This window comes from Heptranchias perlo, chromosome 15 (genome assembly GCF_035084215.1).
Source record: "Heptranchias perlo isolate sHepPer1 chromosome 15, sHepPer1.hap1, whole genome shotgun sequence".
Taxonomy (NCBI): domain Eukaryota; kingdom Metazoa; phylum Chordata; class Chondrichthyes; order Hexanchiformes; family Hexanchidae; genus Heptranchias; species Heptranchias perlo.
In genome coordinates, this window is record NC_090339.1 from 23959632 (window position 1) to 23980594 (window position 20963).

Here is a 20963-nt window from a genome sequence, read left to right on the forward strand (position 1 = left end):
TGCGATGATAAGCCAACACGTCAAACATTTGTACACTACTCTTCACATAGCACAATTGTTAGTCCCCTGTCTTCACTGTGATGCTGTTTGTATCCAAAAAAAAATCCTTCCCCTTCAAGAGGACTTTTTAAAATATTCTTTCTGGAGAGGACAGAGTTCAGAGTTTGGGAAATTCATGCATAAAACATGAGGGATATTTTTAGGTTGATGTTGGTGATACAGTACAGATAAACAGACTTAATTAAGAATGTATTTGTTTCTACAATACATAGCATGTGAAGTCTACCATTACACATCAAAAATAAAAAAGCTATAAAAGGTACTAAATTAGTCATGACGGAAATGGGAAACGTAGTTTGAATTACACCATCCTTTTCCCAATGATCCGTGCTGGCAACTTTGTTCCAAGTATTCAGTTCAGAGTCAATCTAAAGAGGAGCACTATGTGTATGGGTTATCTAGAACCAAAATAATTCTAAAATTTAGAAGGAAATTATTTTATGTTTTTGTGGCGTGCATCGATACATCAAGTATTAAAGAGTCAGTAAAATGAATCCTGAGCAGGCAGTTATGTAAAACTGGTGCAAGGGTAATAAAGCTTCATTATTGTACAATTAAAATAAGGAAAACATGGACTATGTCGGGAACTAATAAGTGATTCATTTCAGGTGCACATCTTAAAAGGTTCTGCTTTGAATTGTAACCCAGGCATTATCACTGGCCTAATCTGCATCCACCTTTCTTTGCTGGCTCTGCAATCATCGTTCTTGGTTTGTTAAATAATACATGCGATTCTCTTTTAAAATGTCAACCTTTAGTCCCAACCCTGCTGCAGTATCTTTTGTGATGTTGATTTTCTCTGACAAGATTCCATTACAATTGACTGCCCAGCAAGTAAACCTGTAGATCAGGAGCTGGTGAGTTTTTTCACCTTCAGCTAGTTTCTTTCTGCTTTTCCAGAGTTGTGTTCTCAATTTCCTGAAGGCTAAGATTAAATCTTAAGGTACTTTTTACTTTAGTGGCAGATTGAACTGACGGAAAACGTGCAGCTCTTCTGTCATCAGTTGCATCTGGAAATATAAACCGCCTCACTCTGCATGTTCCAGTGGCAGTGGGGAGAGCTTACTTTCATGGATCTTGTGAACTGCTGCCATGTTCACTAGCTCCATTGCTGCCCAGACACCAACGCTAATCACGAAACTAATTGAGTAGACCAATATAAGGCCACCCTTCTGAACCAATGCATTATAAATTGTAAAAGCACCTTTTAGAGGTAAAAAAAGGTATATAACTAAATTGTAGCTATATATTTATAAGAAAAGAACTTGCATTTATATTGTGCCTTTCACAACCTCAGGACGTTCCAAAGCGTTTTACAGTCAATGAAGTACGTTTGACGTGCAGTCACTATTGTAATGTGGGAAATTTATGCTGCTTTTTAAAATCAAAAATTGGTCATGTGTTTTGACAAAGGCACATTAATATTAATAGATTATTGTATTTTGTGACTGAGATTGGATTGCAGAGGGCAAGAGGTTAAAATTATCATAGGACCTATGATAATTATAAAGTGGGAGTAAAAGGCATCAGCCTACGATTTTAAAAACATGTTTATTGCTGCAAGTTTAACGCAGTGACTTCCGTAGGAACTCCCTATTTTCAAACTTTATCTGAACTCTCTGCTTTGCAATCAACCCTGTACAGTATTTTCACATTGTAATCAGGATTTAATGGGCAGCATTCAAGCTATCAACAGTCACTGTAACTCCCCTTCATAATTGTTAGTCACGAGATCTTTTAGGAATAACATTAAATCTAGCTTGTTTCCATCGTGAATGCGAAACAAATGTTTGTGCAGTGAGCAATTGATTTATTTTTGCTCCTCAAAACTAGAGGGCATTGTCAAATGTTGTATAGATTATCAGTTGGAACAGAAGTAGAAATTGTTTTAGCCATTTTGAATTTCAAACTAATGGAAGGAAGTGAACTTTACATTCCAGGAACTGGGCCGTCCTCACACTGTTTTGAAAAAAGAATATCAGGGTAGATTTTTCCGTCCTGACACTAAGGTGGTGGGAATGGATTGCAGAGATTGCTGCACTCAGCAGGTGTCCTCTGTGGTCGACCCACCTAAATCTTTCCAACGGGCACCCGGCCCGGATTGCTCTGGCGTGGGAGGTTGGATGAATTGCATTCATCATCAGCCGTTATAGGGCTCCAGCCAACATTTAAAGGGATGCAGCCATGCAAATGTAAGTGGCCTCATAAAGGGACCAAAAATGGTTTCAGCCTTCCCAAAGGCTTTATGGGGGAAAATAAGTGGCTGGCCAAAACTGATGAATGGCCAAACAAATATGGAGCCATGAAACAGAGCCTGTGGGTAAGTGGTAGAGTGGCACAGACCCAAACTCCTCCTGTTTGATGATGGCGGCATGAAGGTTCTGCTGCATGGGTGTGGGTGAGAGAAGTATTGTCCTGTTTGGCATTCCAAGGCACCATCCCTAGAGGACAGCAGTGAAGCATGCCTACTAGAAGGTGGCAGCCATGCACATTTCTGTTTACACGACTCACACAACCTGGGAACAGATATGAAGGAAGCTGCCATGGTAAGACTACCTAACCTTACCATTGATGAGATAGATGCCCAAGCATGCCTGTCCACCTGTTCCACATTTACTGCTGGCTCATGCCATGGACTCACATAACCTTAGAGTTCTTTCATTGCATCTCATGTATGCTCACATTCCAACAGAGTACAGTCGAGAGGCAACTTAAATTAAAAGCTTTGGCATGCACACACCAATCATTGCAAAACAGCCTATTTGCATGATGCATGGTCACTTACTGACAGACTGGATGTGTTGCATGTTGGACATGTCTGTCACTGTGTATGTGCTCCTTTGCCTTATTTGTCAAGAATATTTGGAATCATAGGATGTGTCCTCAAAAAAAAATCCACCCTCGATCTTTCTGTCCTGGCCAATTACCGCCCCATCTCCACACTCCCTTATTAGCTTTATAAATACATAGAGTGAAGTTTGGGTTAAACACTACATTTAAAGAGTGGCTCGGCCCTTGCTGTTTAAGCATTACAGTATTCAGAACGAGTGCCACCATTCTCTTCTAATTTCATTTTTTGGGCTTGAAATTTAATTTTTTGGCCTTGAAGATGTTGTTGTCTCCCAGCTTCATGCCCACCTCTCCCATAACTCCCTCAAGCACCAAAATAGTCCCAACCAAAGTGATGAATGATATGCTCTGTTACTGTGACTGTGGTGCTTTATCCCTTCTCATCCTCCTTGGCTACTCTGCAATGTTTGATATGATTGACCAGGCCATCCTCTCCCAATACCTTTCCTCATGGGTCTGGCCTCGTACGTTTCCACTCCTACCTGTCGGAATGTAGCAGTGCATCTCCAGCAGTGGCTTCTCTTTTGTCCATGCGCACTGACCTCCAGGGCATAATTTTAGCCCAGAGTCGGGAAGGGGGTGGGAGGGTCGAATTGCGGATGGGAAACCCGGAAATATGGGTTTCCCGGACGTCCTTACCATTTTGACGCAAGGACGTCTTTTATTTTTTTCTCTGACGGTTTCCCACCCAACAGGCTGGCCTGATTGACAGGCTGGTCTCAGTCAGAGGGGAGAAGAGCAAGGAAGAGGTATGTGTTCAGGTAAATCTTAGATTGGATGGGGTCGGGGGAGGCATGGGTGCATCGGCGGGCGTGGGGGTCACCAGGGGGGGTGGGCGGAGTTCGTCATCGGGTGGGTCAGTTATTGGGAGGGGGATCAGGGATCATCGGGGGTCAGTCATCAGGATGGGGATCGGGGGGGATCGGGGGGTCAGTCACTGAAGGGGGGGGGTCAGGATCGGGGGTCATTGCAGGGATCAGGATCGTTTGGGGGGGGTGGCGTCAATCAATGGGGAGGTTGCTGCAGGTAGGCTTGTTGGGCCAGGGGGAAGCACTCCTGCTCCTCCGGGCCTACAAGCTATGCTATAAGGGTACTTTCCTGACGTTTTGGGCCTTCTCGCCTCCTCTCACGCGGCATGAAGGAGAAGGCCCGGGAATCCCGGTCCTCCAGAGGTTAAAATCACGAAACCTGAAAAAATGGAGGCCCACAGACTACTTGAAAAGTTTTAGTGACCAACCTGCCTTCTGAGCACGGTTTGGTTGCCCGCCCCTCGTCCCGCCTCTGTGAAAACCAGAAATAGGTGGGTTGGGGGCAGGTTTGAAATTGTTGCAATTTTTAATGCCCCCTAGCCCCCAACCCACTTGTATTTCCAAGTTAAAATCATACCCCCAGAGTCTCCCAAGGATATATCCTTGGCCCTGTCCTTTTACTCATCTATATGCTGCCTCTTAGAGTCAGTATCCACAGGCATGAGATCAGTTTCTGCTTACATGCCAATGATACCCAGCTCTTCCTCTGTACCAGTCTTCTCCACCCCTCAACTGCCTCATGACTGCTTGTCATTCTATATTATTGACTCTAGCAAATTACTAACTGTTAGGAGACTAACAGGGCAATAAATTACTGGTTTATCTCTGTCTCCTTTCTTTTAAAAGAGGGGTGTCACATTTACCACCCTCTAGTTTTCTGATACAATTTTTCCTTTGACAGAATTAATTAGAATTATAATCAGAGCCTCTGTTATTTCTGCGCTAAGTTTTTCAAGATCCTCGCATGACAACCATCAGGTCGGTGATTTGTCTACCTTAAGTCTGAGTAACTTATCTACTCCCATTTCACTTGGAATAATAACCTCCAATAACAGTTTTACACCCACATCTGGTGGTTCTCCTTTGTTAATACTGAGGCAAAGTATGGGTGATCAGAAATAAGAATGTTTTCAAAAGACGGTGGGTTGGAAGGTCTGTATTTGTTGTGTAATGTTCGGTTTTAGTAACGGAAGGTGGGGGGGGGGGGAGCAGAGTGGTAGGACGCAAACCAACACAAACAGTCTTTATTAAGACCCACTCACTCCTTCTACAGGGATAGTAAGACCTAAGATAGCTGGAAAATATCTAGATTATCTTTTAAAAATATTTTATAAGGGATCGCCCTGTAGATATAATAATTAGAGGTGTGAATCCTTATACGGCCATTCATTAACATTATTACTTGTAATCAATGAGATCGCATACGTTTTTATTTGTTAATTATAACTAATCGTAAATTGAACTGCAATAAGAATCCTTTTTCCGTCCTTGTGTGATGTAACTGAGATCCTCAGCAGGTTAACCTGACTGCAGACTTACCACCATATCTACACACAGCTCATTCTTAGTCATTGATTGTGCCCCTTAGCTGCCAGTGAATTTATATTGATCTGGTGCCACTAAAACACACTGCATTGTTAATACTATCCAGATAGCATAAAATCAAGCCATCAGATTTACCACCAGATTAACTCATTACAGATTATAAAATGGGGTCATACTTTTCACTTGTTTAGCCAACTTCAATTTTTTTGGCTTTATATAAATGCGTTATCAAAGGGAAAAATTGTTTATAGCCATAATTGACTATTCTTGTGATTATCCACTGCAAGTTCAACACTTAACTGGAGGTTTTCATTTTATTGCAAACAAAGTATAATAAAATTATATCAATGAAGGTACTTTGACCCTCTTGCAAACAGCAAAAGAAATTCTCCATTATATGCCCCTGAAAATAATTTGGGATTGTTTATGCAATTTATTTCCAACCATCTCCTATAAAGAACACTAGGTGACAATGAGATATGGAAACTTACACAAATATCTACCTCTGCTTATGTGGAAGAAGCAGAATCAATCAGCCAACTGTTTTGTGTAAACTTGCACACCCGTCTTAATCTTTTATGGATTACAAAGCACAGGCAGCAATAAATTGCAAAGCAATTTACTAAAACAATAAAGCATGGTATTTTGAATTTGGAGCATAGCAGAATTGTAACAGGCTGTTGGTTGTCAGGGAATGGTGATGCAGAGTCATGTAGAAACCATTAAATAAAGACTAAGACTACTGACAGTTGAAGTAAAAACTGCTCAAGGCTGCAGCGAATATTCAAACAGATACTGTTCGATGAGTTGCACTATTTATCACAAAGGAATATGATCTGTAACTGATGCAATTTGTAAAAATAGTAGGCTTGTTAAGTACTGGAATATTTCATACTGCTCAGAATATATAAGTTCATGTAAATTATTGACAATTTTTCTGATATCGTAATTCATTAGCTTGGGTGTTCCTTGAAATCAAAAGCTGAAACCAGGAAGAATATCTGATTCTCATTCAATGCAAATGTGGATTTGGAGATCTTATAGGTTTGGTGGATGGGGAGGTAATGTTAATCCAAGTTACCTAGAATCAATCCCATTTGCACTATTTTACAATATTTTTACGTTACATGGAATTTCGCCTCAATTCAGTGCCACTCAATCAGGTGATCAGGTATAAACTGGTATCTCATTTAGTGTGGCAAATAAGCATTGATTAAAATCCAACATTTGTCTGGGCCACAGTATATTGGAAACTCAAGCATTTTGCCACATTTCTCTGAAGCAGAGTCATGTTCAGCGAACAGGCAACCAAGCTCAACTCATGAATTGTTATACAATTCTGATGTCCTTGTTCCAAGCCAGCAAGTTGGGGGGAAAAAACAATTGCCATTCATCACTTGAGCCTTCCGATGGCTGGATCACATTCCTGCACAGCAGTTTACCCTCTTACACACTTTGGCTGTGGCAAAGGGATGTAGTTAAGAAATGAAACCAAAAAGGACAGTGTGTGCGTACAAGTACTAATGTGCATTTGTGAACACCTTACTTTTTTTTTCTCTTTTTCAACTTTTCCCTCATAATTTTACAGAGCTACATATTTGTCCATGTACATATTTGTATATTTTGCACACACAGCTTTTGCAGAACCAATTATCATAAAATCATACAGCACAGGAGGAGGCCATTCAGCCCATCATGTCTGTGCGGACTCTTTGAAAGAGCTGTCCAATTAGTCCTACTATTTCACCATAGCCCTGCAAATTTTTCCCCCTTCCAAGTATATATCCAATTCCCCTTTGAAAGTTACTATTGAATCTGTTTCTACCACCCTTTCAGGCAGTGCATTCCAGATCACAAATCGCTGCGTAAAAACATTTCACCTCATCTCCCATCTGGTTCTCTTGCTAATTACTTTAAATCAGTGCCTTCTGACCCTCCTGCCAATGGAAACAGTTTCTCCCTATTTACTCTATCAAAACCCCTCATACTTTTGACACCCCTGTTAAATCTCCCGTTAATCTTCGCTGTTCTTAGGAGAACAATGCCAGCTTCTCTAGTCTCTCCATGTAACTGAAGACCCTCATCCCTGGTCCTATTCTAGCAAATCTCCTCTGCATCCTCCAAAGCCTTGACATCCTTCCTACGTATTGATACAATTCTGTTTGCATCATTCTATATACTAGTATAGTACTGTAACACATTTCACTTTTGATGGAATAGATTTCTTCAGCCAGTCCCTAACCAGTAGCAAAGATGGACAATGGAAAACCTCAAAGCAGCAGTGGGAAGCAGCTGGCTTAGGCAGTAGCAGACATTTTTCTCTACCTGTCAACTTGTAATACAGATAATTAATTGTTTAAACACTAAAATCAATAGCAGTTAATTAGAAATTGCCTACCACATAACTGTATAGTAGTTTACTTAAATGTATAATTTTAACAGTACATGAGTGGAGACAGAAACAGTGGTTTATTCTCAATGTTTTAGTCCTATTGAAAATCTCATCATGAACGACTTAATAACTGCCACACGCAGCAGTACCTCACCTTCTACCCAGTCATTGATAAGTTGACACTATAGATGGGTAATCATTTCCACTGGCACTGAGATGTTATTCTTATTTTTTTTAATTTAAACTGATCCGCACAATTAAAATACGTGATAAAATCTTATCCTTGTTCATTCTAAATCTCCTCAATGTCCATACTTCTCTCCTTTGCACTGCTTTCCAATGTCTATTTTACTCTCTTCACGTGTTCTCACTTGACACCCTGTTGTTTTCTCCTGACTCCGTCTATCTAAGGTTTCCATTTCTCACTCTTTTGCCTGCTCTTATAATCTATGCTGTCTTCATTTCTGCTCCTCAATCCGTTCTCAGAGACCCTACGGTCTCCCACCTGCTTCCTCAATCTCCAATATCTTCATTTCTTAATTTCCCACCCGCTCCCATATTCTCTGTTTCCTGTCTTCCCTTGAGTCTACATTTCCTGGCTTTCACAAAATCCTATTGACTCCATCACTCTAAGGCCCCATCGCTCTGTGTAACTTTGGGTCCTAAGTTATATGCCAATGTCATCATTTGGCGGTTTGTTTTTCAGCAAACTGCTGACTCCCAAGACACTTAAATCCTATGCCACTATATTTATTAGAACACTGTTCTATTAAGCATATTTTACATTCAGAATATTTATTAAATTATAAGTCTTTGGTTTTGTAATATACACATTTGAGATGCTAGCTGTTCATTTGATTCAGTAGCACATTACTCTCTGACTGTGGAACCTGGTTAGTGGAAACATCAAATAACCACAAATATGCTGTGAATGATCCTGAACCACAATCAGCATTTTTAAGCATTAATTTTTGACCTGCAGCATCTTTTACATATCCTCTTGTGCATAAATATTCATACACACTGTGGAAAATGAGATGTACACTTAAAAGGCATGCAGTCTATCAATTGGGTTAATACAATAGTTTGTTTGTCATTGTTACCCAATACTTCCCTGTGGAGACATTACTGCAGAAAGTTTTTCAAGAACAACTTGACATATCAGATAGTGGAACTTGATCAATATTCTCTGACCACATGCTCCTACTGAAACATTTTTTTTTGTTTGGATTCATTAAAATACATAAACGTTGAAGAAACATTGGCCCAGAATTTGCTGGAGTAAGACGTCTTGCGGTGAACACTGTCAGTTGGACTTTTTTTCCCTCAAACTTCAGCTCCAATTATTTTTGCGCCGCAAATTACTAGAATTGCGATAATGGCACGGTGAAGGACTTTGGTGAACAATGGGATCAATGGTCTATCTCCTTAACCAATGAAATTTAAGGATAGAGAAAGAAACTGAGTGAACAATGGAGAAGGAAATGGGGTGAATTAGAGTCAAATTAGGTTCAGAAAGAGAAATAAAGAGAGGGAAAGAAAGATTGGATCAAGAGAGAGAGAAAAAAAAGAGAGGGAAAGAAAGAGACAGAAAGGAAAAGTAAGAAAAAATGTAAAATTTAAAAAACCTCTAGGAACAATTTACGACCTGCAGGAGTGAGAAGCCACAGTTTCAACTGTTCCTTTTTTGGACCTCCAAGGTTGAGTGGCATGTCAGATCCATAAATTACCCCATTAACAGGGTCCTTATGCTGTGAAATAGTAGCCCTAACTTTCTACGACAAGTTTAATTCGTATTTACGGTGCTAATCCAGCAATATCTTGACACTCACAGGGAGGCTGATAGTGAGCTCCTGTTTTTTGCGAGGCTAACGGCGGAGTGGCGCAAATTGTCCAGCAATTTGTGGTGATTCGCAACTCACTGCGTATCTCTTCCTTGCCACTTATTGCTGGGTTTCTTATGCACTAATAATGGCGTCTGCATTAAACTTGCCGTCATTTTCCCAGCAAATTCTGGGCCATTGACTTTGAAAGTGTATTTTGCAAAGTGGTAGATTTTATTTTAATATTTCCACCATGATGACACTGTTATATGAAGGCAATGTTGAAAGTATTGATATAATTGTGTAAAATATCAGATGATAACTAGTCATGGCAAACTAACTCCAAATGAGTTGTGTCTTTGAGTAGCTTATACTTACAGACTGGGAACTCACCTGTGCTGGAATTCAGTTCTTCATTCTCAGACTCTGTGCCATTTTGACTACCATTACCATGGAGATTATTCATTGTTGCAAGTTTCAGCTTTTGTAACTTCATCGCTTCAGCCATGGCTGCTGCAGTTAAACCTAGCAAACAAGTGATTAAGATAACATGTCACTGTTTAAAAGACAGTGGTTCAGTTATTATAGTGTGGAAGATTATATAAGAACATAAGAAATAGGAGCAGGAGTAGGCCATCCGGCCCCTCGAGCCTGCTCCACCATTCAACAAGATCATGGCTGATCATCTACCTCAACACCATTTTCCTGCACCATCCCCATATCCCTTGATGCCTTTAATATCTAGAAATCTATCGCCCTCTGTTTTGGCTGTGCAAAGCACTGCTGTGCATTTGATAAGGGTTATCCATTTAAGAGTTAATAAACGAAAGGCTGCCTGAAAGCCACAACACTAAAGCAGCTATTATACTACCAGTGTTAAATTGATGTGTAGCACTTTATGTGCACATCAATGCAAAAACGGTGGTATAATTCATGAGTCAGACTGGCAATCTAACTCCCATGTGCTTGGACTTTGTGTAATGTATAAAACGGTTTATCCTAAAGCATTGAACTCCCAACTTGAATGCCCAAGTTAAAATACATGTCTTCACTGACATTTACATTCATTCTTCTTCTAATCATCAGGGGGGCGGGGGAGTAAAATTAATGAGGTGGGAAGAGTGGGTCTTTTCACCCTGGTGTCTTGACTAAAGAATAGTATTGATGGTGTCCATGACCATTGGTTGGACCATCCCATAGTTGTGGAGGGAGGGGAGAATTAAGGAGAATTTATAGATTTTTCAAAATAAAGAATGGTGAGATAAAATGTTTATACACAATTGAAGAAGATGTGACTGCTGAGGAATAAAAGGCTACTTTAGTCATAAAGGTCTGGCTTAATAAGTGGAGTAAAGTCAGTATCTTTTTCTTCCCCAGTGTGCCGATTAGAGATAAACCTGTAGGCACATATACCAATACATCTGGAAATACTTGAATTGAGTACAGTTAAACTGCTTCATAATATCAATGATCACCATGATGCAATTAGAAGGAATCACAGTAGTGTGTGACTAATGGTTATCTGGTTATCTCTGTTGACAAATATACTTTCATAAATCCACCAGTTCACAACATAAGAATTGTCACACAACTTTGGAGAACAGGCAGATACCACATTCTGTTCTGCTCTTGGATTTAAAAATTACACATGGAATCAAAAAGAAGGGAATAATCACCAGCATAGTTCTTCCAAAAGTACAATTTTAAATTATCACATAAAAATGCATTGCATTTTATTTTATTTTAAGCGTCTTTTAAATGACAAAAAACTATAGGAAATGCTGGAATCAAGTCCATTATCATCTTTAAAGAGAAAGACAGGTTAATATTTCATGTGTAGGTTCTTCATCAGGAGTGGAAACATTAACCTTTTTTTCCTCTTTTTCGATGTTGATGGACCCACTGTGCACTGCCAGCCTTTTTAAAATTTTATTTCAAATTTCCAGTGTTTATAGTTTTATCTTTATTTAGCAAAAAGTTTGGGGTTAACTATGAATGAAAGATTTTCCATTTGATGATTGGCCAAATGTACTCTTAGTTTTTTGCATGATAGTTTGTCAAACTAATTGCTCATCCACCATGAAAATGAAAACTAATTGCTACAGTTTTCCTATTATTTCATTTCCTACAGGTAGTTTCTGAAAACTAATATTAACTTGGCCAGTTATTTGGGAGTGTATAACAAAGATAATGCTTTAAAAGTCCTAATTATTAACTGAATTTGTTTGGATTTTAAACATTTTTTTACAAAAGTTATAAGTGTAATGATACCCCAACCAACAGATTGTCTATCAGGCTCAACCTTTATAATTATATGTTACCTCATAACACTAGCTCTATATATTACTTCATAATGATATTTATATCCAATTACTTAATATTGCACAGTTAAATCCTGATAAATGTGCATCCCCTTGCCAAAAAATGTTGCCCTTGGATTAGAACGTCTATAAACTGATAAAAAGGCCATTTTAATTGGTTTCCACCACAGTCCATTTAATCATTCATTCAATAATTCAATGTAAGCAAAAACAAAAGACAACTGATACAAAGCACATTGTACACAAAAGTGATTAGACTTCTAAAATACGCTGTTATCTGTAGGTGAGATTTGGCAAACATTGACCGTGATTTCTCCATTATAATGCCGAGTATAGTTCTGCTGCATCTGATACTATAATGGGCCAGAATTTACTGTAGCCGGCTAACGAACAGCGCCCGCTGTTAGTTAGACTTGTCCTTGTCCGTTTAATTTCCATGAGCTTTTGCACAGCAAGTTGCTGTAAGTGGGGAGATAGAAGCGGCACGCGCCCTCTACCGGGCATCTGGGACCTGCGTGAACAGGGCAAGCAACTGTATATCTCCTTAACCAATCAGATTGAAGAATTGTTAATGAGCAGCGCAGAGTCTGAACAAGGAATTGTAAGTTAGAATAGTGAATTCAATGTCAAATCAGGTAAAGAACACGAAATAAAGAGAAGGAAAGAAAGACTGTATTAAGAGAAAAAAAAAGACAAAGAAAAAGTTTTTAAAAATTTAATTTAATTCTATTTTTAAATCTCCAGCAATTAAAAGCTGAAAGTATGAGACTCCACATTTGTAATAGTTAATTTTCAGTGCCAGAGAGGTTGTTTGGCAGTAATTAAGACTTATCACGCAATTAAAAAGGGTATTTAGACTGAAATGGACAAGCCTTAACTTTCTGTGGTGAGTTTAATTCGTATTTACCGCCCAAATACAGGAACTTTTTTTTTTATTCGTTCACGGGATGTGGGCGTCGCTGGCAAGGCCGGCATTTATTGCCCATCCCTAATTGCCCTTGAGAAGGTGGTGGTGAGCCACCTTCTTGAACCGCTGCAGTCCGTGTGGTGACGGTTCTCCCACTGTGCTGTTAGGAAGGGAGTTCCAGGATTTTGACCCAGCGACAATGAAGGAACGGCGATATATTTCCAAGTCGGGATGGTGTGTGACTTGGAGGGGAACGTGCAGGTGGTGTTGTTCCCATGCGACTGCTGCCCTTGTCCTTCTAGGTGGTAGAGGTCGCGGGTTTGGGAGGTGCTGTCGAAGAAGCCTTGGCGAGTTGCTGCAGTGCATCCTGTGGATGGTGCACACTGCAGCCACAGTGCGCCGGTGGTGAAGGGAGTGAATGTTTAGGGTGGTGGATGGGGTGCCAATCAAGCAGGCTGCTTTATCTTGGATGGTGTCGAGCTTCTTGAGTGTTGTTGGAGCTGCACTCATCCAGGCAAGTGGAGAGTATTCCATCACACTCCTGACTTGTGTCTTGTAGATGGTGGAAAGGCTTTGGGGAGTCAGGAGGTGAGTCACTCGCCGCAGAATACCCAGCCTCTGACCTGCTCTCGTAGCCACGGTATTTATATGGCTGGTCCAGTTAAGTTTCTGGTCAATGGTGACCCCCAGGATGTTGATGGTGGGGGATTCAGCGATGGTAATGCCGTTGAATGTCAAGGGGAGGTGGTTGGACTCTCTCTTGTTGGAGATGGTCATTGCCTGGCACTTATCTGGCGCGAATGTTACTTGCCACTTATCAGCCCAAGCCTGGATGTTGTCCAGGTCTTGCTGCATGCAGGCTCGGACTGCTTCATTATCTGAGGGGTTGCGAATGGAACTGAACACTGTGCAGTCATCAGCGAACATCCCCATTTCTGACCTTATGATGGAGGGAAGGTCATTGATAAAGCAGCTGAAGATGGTTGGGCCTAGGACACTGCCCTGAGGAACTCCTGCAGCAATGCCCTGGGGCTGAGATGATTGGCCTCCAACAACCACTACCATCTTCCTTTGTGCCAGGTATGACTCCAGCCACTGGAGAGTTTTCCCCCTGATTCCCATTGACTTCAATTTTACTAGGGCTCCTTGGTGCCACACTCGGTCAAATGCTGCCTTGATGTCAAGGGCAGTCACTCTCACCTCACCTCTGGAATTCAGCTCTTTTGTCCATGTTTGGACCAAGGCTGTAATGAGGTCTGGAGCCGAGTGGTCCTGGCGGAACCCAAACTGAGCATCGGTGAGCAGGTTATTGGTGAGTAAGTGCCGCTTGATAGCACTGTCGACGACACCTTCCATCACTTTGCTGATGATTGAGAGTAGACTGATGGGGCGGTAATTGGCCGGATTGGATTTGTCCTGCTTTTTGTGGACAGGACATACCTGGGCAATTTTCCACATTGTCGGGTGGATGCCAGTGTTGTAGCTGTACTGGAACAGCTTGGCTAGAGGCGCAGCTAGTTCTAGAGCACAAGTCTTCAGCACTACAGCTGGAATGTTGTCGGGGCCCATAGCCTTTGCTGTATCCAGTGCACTCAGCCGTTTCTTGATATCACGTGGAGTGAATCGAATTGGCCGAAGACTGGCTTCCGTGATGGTGGGGATATCGGGAGGAGGCTGAGATGGATTATCCACTCGGCACTTCATGCCATTCAATGCGTTTGAATAATAAGTCAGACAGCAAGATGCTGTTTTTGGGAAGCGAACGGCAGAGTGGCGTATCTCGGACAGCAACTTCTGGATTTTTGCGTTTAACCTCGCATTTGCCCTTGCCTGAAGTTGCTGTGCAATTTGCACATAAATAACGGTGAGCGCAGTTAACCGCACTGTTATTTTTTACAGTAAGTTCTGGCCCTATAAGACATGTCATGTAACCGTTCTCCTCATGCCCACTGAGTTAGATGCACTTTTGCCTCAGTCTGCTTGCATCGAACTCATGCACTCCACTAGTGTAATTCATTACATCCGATTATCATCATGACCTAGCATATGGTGTGTTCCATTGGTGTGAGGGACAAATATGTACCTCAAGAACAGGATGTTTCTCTGACTTGTGAATACTGTGCAATAAGAGTGGTGGTACAGCAAAGCAAGTATCAGGGGAGGACAGCCATTTCGGTTACTGTGGCAGCAAGTGAGAATGACATTACAAAGTGGACACTTTAATGGAAGGGCACAGTATTTGTTATGATGCACAGTAAAACCCTGATTTTGATTCAGGGCGGCAGTCATGCTGGTTGGGGCTGAGGGGGGGAAGCAAACCATTCCAATCTTGGCAGCTTGAGGCCTGGGAGATTTTAACTCCACTGCCTTACGGCATGCATCCACACAGGTCCCCTCTGGAATTAAATACCTTCTTCATAAATGGCTTCCTCAAAAACTGAATTGCAGCCTTGTTACTTTCAGATGAACATTAAACTTTAATATGGTTAATTTTGCAGCTGAAATAAGGCGACCCAGTAACTTAGCAGTAAGAGGCCGAAGGCTGAATGCTATTAGCATGCACTTGTCATTTTTTGTTGAAGCCTTTCAGGCCCTGTTGTTGAGTGTTGCACTCCAGTCCAGGGAGGGTAAAGTGAAATAAACACCATATGTAACCAAACCATCTTTTGGACAATCATTCAACCTTATTAGTAGCCCTCATGTAGACATCTGCAATATGGACCAAGCAGCTCTCTCAGCTGGAGAAAGCTGAATTGAGGCAGGAGAATCATGGAAGGTGGGGCCAATAGCAGGCAAACAAAAAAGTGAAGAGCAAAATGTAGTGGAAAGTAACTGTTGGAATCACATCTGAAATGAAGTCACATGTTTTAAGGCCACAGTTTATTATTTTCATGTATGATGAATATTTCTTAGCCCTACATTATTGGTTGAAAATAGTGCATCAAACACCTGCTGTCTGATTTACCCTTTTCAGCTCAGGATTTTGCACGTGTCAAGCTCCTGTAGATCAGAGACAGCCATTTGTTTTATCTGTCAGTTTACTTAACCAACTGTGAAGTCATGAGAGTCTTGAATCCTTTGAGGACTGTGGTATTTCAGTCCCCAAGTCATAAATTGCAATTTTTCCATCTATTAATATTCTAAGAATAAATTCATGTTGTTTGGTTCTGCACCAAACTACATTGAAGCATTTATTACAAGAAAGATTTGGAAAATTTACATGTGTAAAATCTGATATTAAACAAATCAATCGTGTATTTTGAAGGCTGAATAGATCTATCATCACTCAAAGGATTACGCCCTTGGGGAGTGATAACACACTTGGACACCACTACAACGCATGGGATGTTTGGTCTCTCTGGCTTGTGTAATAACACAAGGCTTTTACATGTATTATTGTCGCGGTACAAAATATAGAATAACAGATGGTTGGGAATGCAATACAAAGGTGCATGTGACCCCAAGAGATTATAGACGCCTTCGTAATTCATCTCCCTAGCATCCATTTTTAAAATCTTTCTTTCCCCAAACCAGGCATTGTGCCAAGTTTAGCGTTCTGCAGAAGTGAAACAATTGTGCGTAATAAAAAAAATAAACATATGATGTTAGAGAAGTAATATTACAAGAAAGTCATAATTCTGTAAGCATCCAGAATTCCCCGGTCAGATATTATATAGCCTGATACCTGCTCCCTCTACTCTGGCTGCAACTATGTTCTTTCACCTACCTCGGGACAGTAAACCTGCACTGCCCCAATGTGAATTTTTCCTCTTCCTCCGCCAATCCTCATTGCAGCCTCTGAATAAGATTATTAGTTCAAGCTAATTTAGTTCAATTTTTAAACCCATTTTTTGCTGTAGACTCGCACTTACCAGGAAGACATTTGAGATCACTGAACCCCCTTCACATGGGATCCTCACAGCCAGCTACTTCATACCACCTGTCTGGAAGGGATTTGAATGTGTCCCCAGTGATGAAGGGGCAGTATGCTATTGTGTTTCACCAGCCATACCTTCAAGATACTAATTTACAAAATACAAATATCTATAGACATGGGGGGTCATTTTGACTTTGAGTGATGGTGTAAAATGGACAATATCAATTCAGCCACCCATTATACATCTCTCCTGGTTTTCATTTCCATTGATGTATAACGGGAGGCTGAATCGATATTGTCCGTTATTACCCCCATAATGTGCACAATCATTCAGTACTCAAAGAGATAAATATATACAGCACCTTCTTTTCCTCTCCTTCACCCCAAAGGGAACATTTTATTGCCTCTGACATATGTAGGCTATCTGTGAGTACAACAGTTTTGTTTAGCTGCTACTGGTGAAACCATTTTTAGTTGACTAAAATCAGTGTAGTCAATTAGAAAATGTGTACTTCCAGTATGCTTTCTTCCCCTCCACAGTTTTCCTTCTCTTCTGGCAATAATTATTTTCCAACGATGCCAGACCTTTAGCAATGTCATCTGTTCTTGGCCTCCTAGTTGTGCTGTGAGCTTTACGGTGGTGTTATGAGTTATTGCATTTCAAACTTATTAAACTATCGCAGATTTGAGCTAATGCTAGTCACTTGTAAATAGCTGGTGATTTCTCCTGTTCAGGCTGAGGTTGTTTTTTATGCATATCTGATTTATTACAGTGCTGCTCACCTGCAGAAATGAAAAGACACAGTGACAACACTTTAGCAAATTTTATAAGTCACATTACAGTGAGTAGCACATTGCACTAACACTGGATGGATTCCAGTTACACTCAGTCTCAGACATGTGAAAGTAGGCATTGGAGAAGAGGCTCTGCTGATTAAATTGGGAGTTTACATAGTTCAGCTAAAATTGATCATTGGCTTATATAGTTCTGACAAAGAATTACACAAAATGAGAGAGTTTGTATTGTCAGCATTTTGTTAAGCTCCGATTCAAAGTTTTATAGCTGCTGTACAACTTTTTGAAATTATATGTTACCAGGTTATACAACACAATGAGAATGGCCAAGAGCACATCCCTATTTGTAAGCATCTGAGTAAATGGAAAACCTGATGTTAGTGCAGAAATTTTGCTATTGTGACATCCTCAAAGGGTTTAAAAATGGAATTTTCTCCTTTGGCTTGAGGCACTGACGGTTAACCACGTAAGTGATTTACAGTATGCATTTTAACAACGTCAATATGTTATCTTTTGCTAACTTCAAGCTTTAATCCACCATAAATATAAGCTCATGACAATATAACTTGCCAATAAATATTTCAATGTACAACATAACCTTAGACACTTAACACTTTCAAATGTTTCATGGATTTCTTTTCCAGCAGAAAGCATTCAGTTTTGCCTTAATCAGCAAGAAAACAAATGCTGTGACTTTCAAATACTAGAAAGTGTTGCTAAGCTACGAGTTCTAATACTCAGAACAATCATTTGGCCAATATTAATTCAAACGATTGTATCTTTAAGTTAATTTATCAGGAATGACTGGCAAACGTATTAAAATTGTTCTGGGAATCTGATAAATTTAAATGTGCCCAGTTATTCATTTATCACATAGATTTCATCAGCATGACTAAAGCTACAATCAGAAACATGAATATTATGACTTAAAAAAAACAAATCACATACTAATACTTGGCCCATTACTCACCATCTGATTTGTAGCTGACCTGCAAAACTGGTATAAAAGCTGACAGGAACATTACTTACAGCTCTGCTTTTTTAACAACCAAATCAGATGAAGTCCTGTTAGAATTTGAATTCATAATCATGACTCCGAGAGTTCAAACGCAACGGAGTTCGGGCATCTTAAAATGGCTTATTAACCTAAATAAATTTGAAATGTTATCACAGCCCTTGCACATCAGTGAGGAAGCTTTTCTGCAAAAATGTCGACTGGAAATCGATTTATTCAGGGTTGCTAATTATTAGAACGACAAAGAGCAAAGACGAGTCAACATATTTCCGAAAGAAATTAAAAATGTACTTAACAGCACCTAACTTGTGTAAGAGTGCACAAGTCTACTGTAATGCTGTTGAACTCAGCATCATTAGTGTAGAAATGTAAAATTTTGTATCCTTTTATAGAGCAGTACAGGAATTGTTCTTCAAAACTATCAAATATGTAAACTCCACAGCAGATGTTTTTAATATTCCAGTTTTCTAAACTAAAATTCTTTTCTCCCAACATATATTTTTGCCAATATATAAAAGCAAGTGATCTCTGCAAGGTGAGATATTGGGTGCTACTTGGAAAGATATTCTGCACAAGATATTGTTCAGTGGATGCAGTGATTTTATGACATTGTACAAAGATTTTTCATTTTACTTTTTGGCTGGTGTGACAAATAGGGAGATTTCTGTATTTTATTTTACACAGTTTTGAAATATCTCGTATTAAAAATGGAAGTGGACTTTCCTTACGAAATTTCAGAATGAAGGTCAAGATTGTCCTGGAAATTAGAGAAAGAACTTCCATTCATATAGTGCCTTTCACAACCTCAGGACATCCCAAAGCGCTTCACAGCCAACGAAATACAGTAGCCACTGTTGTAATACAGGAAAAGCTAAGGCTAAATTAGTCAGGCGAATGGAGCTTTCCTCTAAGTGCAAATTGAATTGTAGATGGTCATGGCATTAGCAAGCACTTGGAATTCAAACAATGTGTGAACACCTACTTATTAACCTTCTGTGCAATAATTCCTGTTATTGTATCTTTAAGCATGGATTGGCAGTTCTGACTTCAGAGGATTAATACTGGAAAGTTCTCCCATTGTCCTTGGTTCTGGCAGGAAATCCAAACTCTGTGAATAAAATGCGATTTGCATTGTCTACATAGAACATCAGGGGAGAATTTCCTTCACCTGTTTCTCGGGAATAAAATGGGCCCGCAAATTGCACGTGGTGACCTGCCGCGCCCGACCTTCCTTGCAAGTTAGGTGGTCGCCATATTGGAAGTTGGATCCTTTTCAGTGTCCGGGGAGCCCACCCGAAACAGACGTCAAGCACCTTGCATATGCAAATTCGAGATCTAACCCTGCTTGTAGGACCCTGATGCAAAATTCGGGTACAAATGGGCAGGTCTTGAGCGACCTATCCTGTGATCCTTGAAGGGACCGCTGGAGGCTGCTCAAGGAATGGCCACAAAACGTTTTGATAGTCATACTTCTGTGGAGCTGGGAGGAGCAGGTTTGCTCCTCCTGGTCCATAAAAACACATGGGCTGCTGCCAGCCCGGGCTCGATGCTCTCTGGGACCGACCTGCAGGCCTGCTCGCCACCTGCGCGGCCGGAATCCACCAGGCCCCAACCAATAAGCTGTATCAGGATGCCCAACTGGCGCCCACAGTTCTCCAGTTTCATTCAAATGACGCCCGATGACAAATTTCACTCAGGCCGGTACGGACTGGCACATGAAGCAATCGCTTCACCGACTTGCCGCCTGTTTTGGCTGCATGTTCACTTTCTCCCCCGTTGTGTTTGGAAGGTTTGTCTAGACAAATTTGCCTGCTTCATCCTAAAGTCCGATGGTATGTTAGACTCTGTTTTTAAAAAAAATACATTCTAAAAATGATATCTCATCTTTGTGGACTGATTCCAATTTTGGTTTTTAAATATTGTGCTGATTCAGTATCTTGCTGCATTTTTTTACTTCTGTTTTTTAATTAATTTGCAAATAAATCTTACTCGCAGTTTTAGTCCGAAGGCATTAGTTTGACATGCTTTCAGGACAAAATGGTGGGCATTCCATGTGATTGCCAATGAACTATATACTGAAACTAAGGGTTAATTGGCAGGGTTGAGCAGCTAGTTCATGCATTTTATTTTTTTTTATTCGTTCACGGGATGTGGGCGTCGCTGGCAAGGCCGGCATTTATTGCCCATTCCTAATTGCCCTCGAGAAGGTGGTGGTGAGCCGCCTTCTTGAACTGCTGCAGTCCGTGTGGTGACGGTTCTCCCACAGTGCTGTTAGGAAGGGAGTTCCAGGATTTTGACCCAGCGACAATGAAGGAACGGCGATATATTTCCAAGTCGGGATGGTGTGTGACTTGGAGGGGAACGTGCAGGTGGTGTTGTTCCCATGCGCCTGCTGCCCTTGTCCTTCTAGGTGGTAGAGGTCGCGGGTTTGGGAGGTGCTGTCGAAGAAGCCTTGGCGAGTTGCTGCAGTGCATCCTGTGGATGGTGCACACTGCAGCCACAGTGCGCCGGTGGTGAAGGGAGTGAATGTTTAGGGTGGTGGATGGGGTGCCAATCAAGCGGGCTGCTT

General features: G+C 40.8%; 1 protein-coding gene across 5 annotated transcripts in view; it reads right to left on the reverse strand.

Annotated features, from left to right (window-relative positions):
* dacha (dachshund a) overlaps positions 1 to 20963 on the reverse strand; it is a 312302-nt gene that overhangs the window by 125501 nt on the left and 165838 nt on the right. For 4 of the 5 annotated variants that reach the window (XM_067996890.1, XM_067996894.1, XM_067996889.1 and 1 more), the window contains exon 3: positions 9873 to 10004. The exons of the other annotated variant lie outside the window; for it this stretch is intronic. In XM_067996890.1, the coding sequence (XP_067852991.1) occupies positions 9873 to 10004 (132 nt within the window). The remainder of the gene's footprint in view (positions 1 to 9872; positions 10005 to 20963) is intronic. 5 annotated transcript variants of the gene reach the window in all.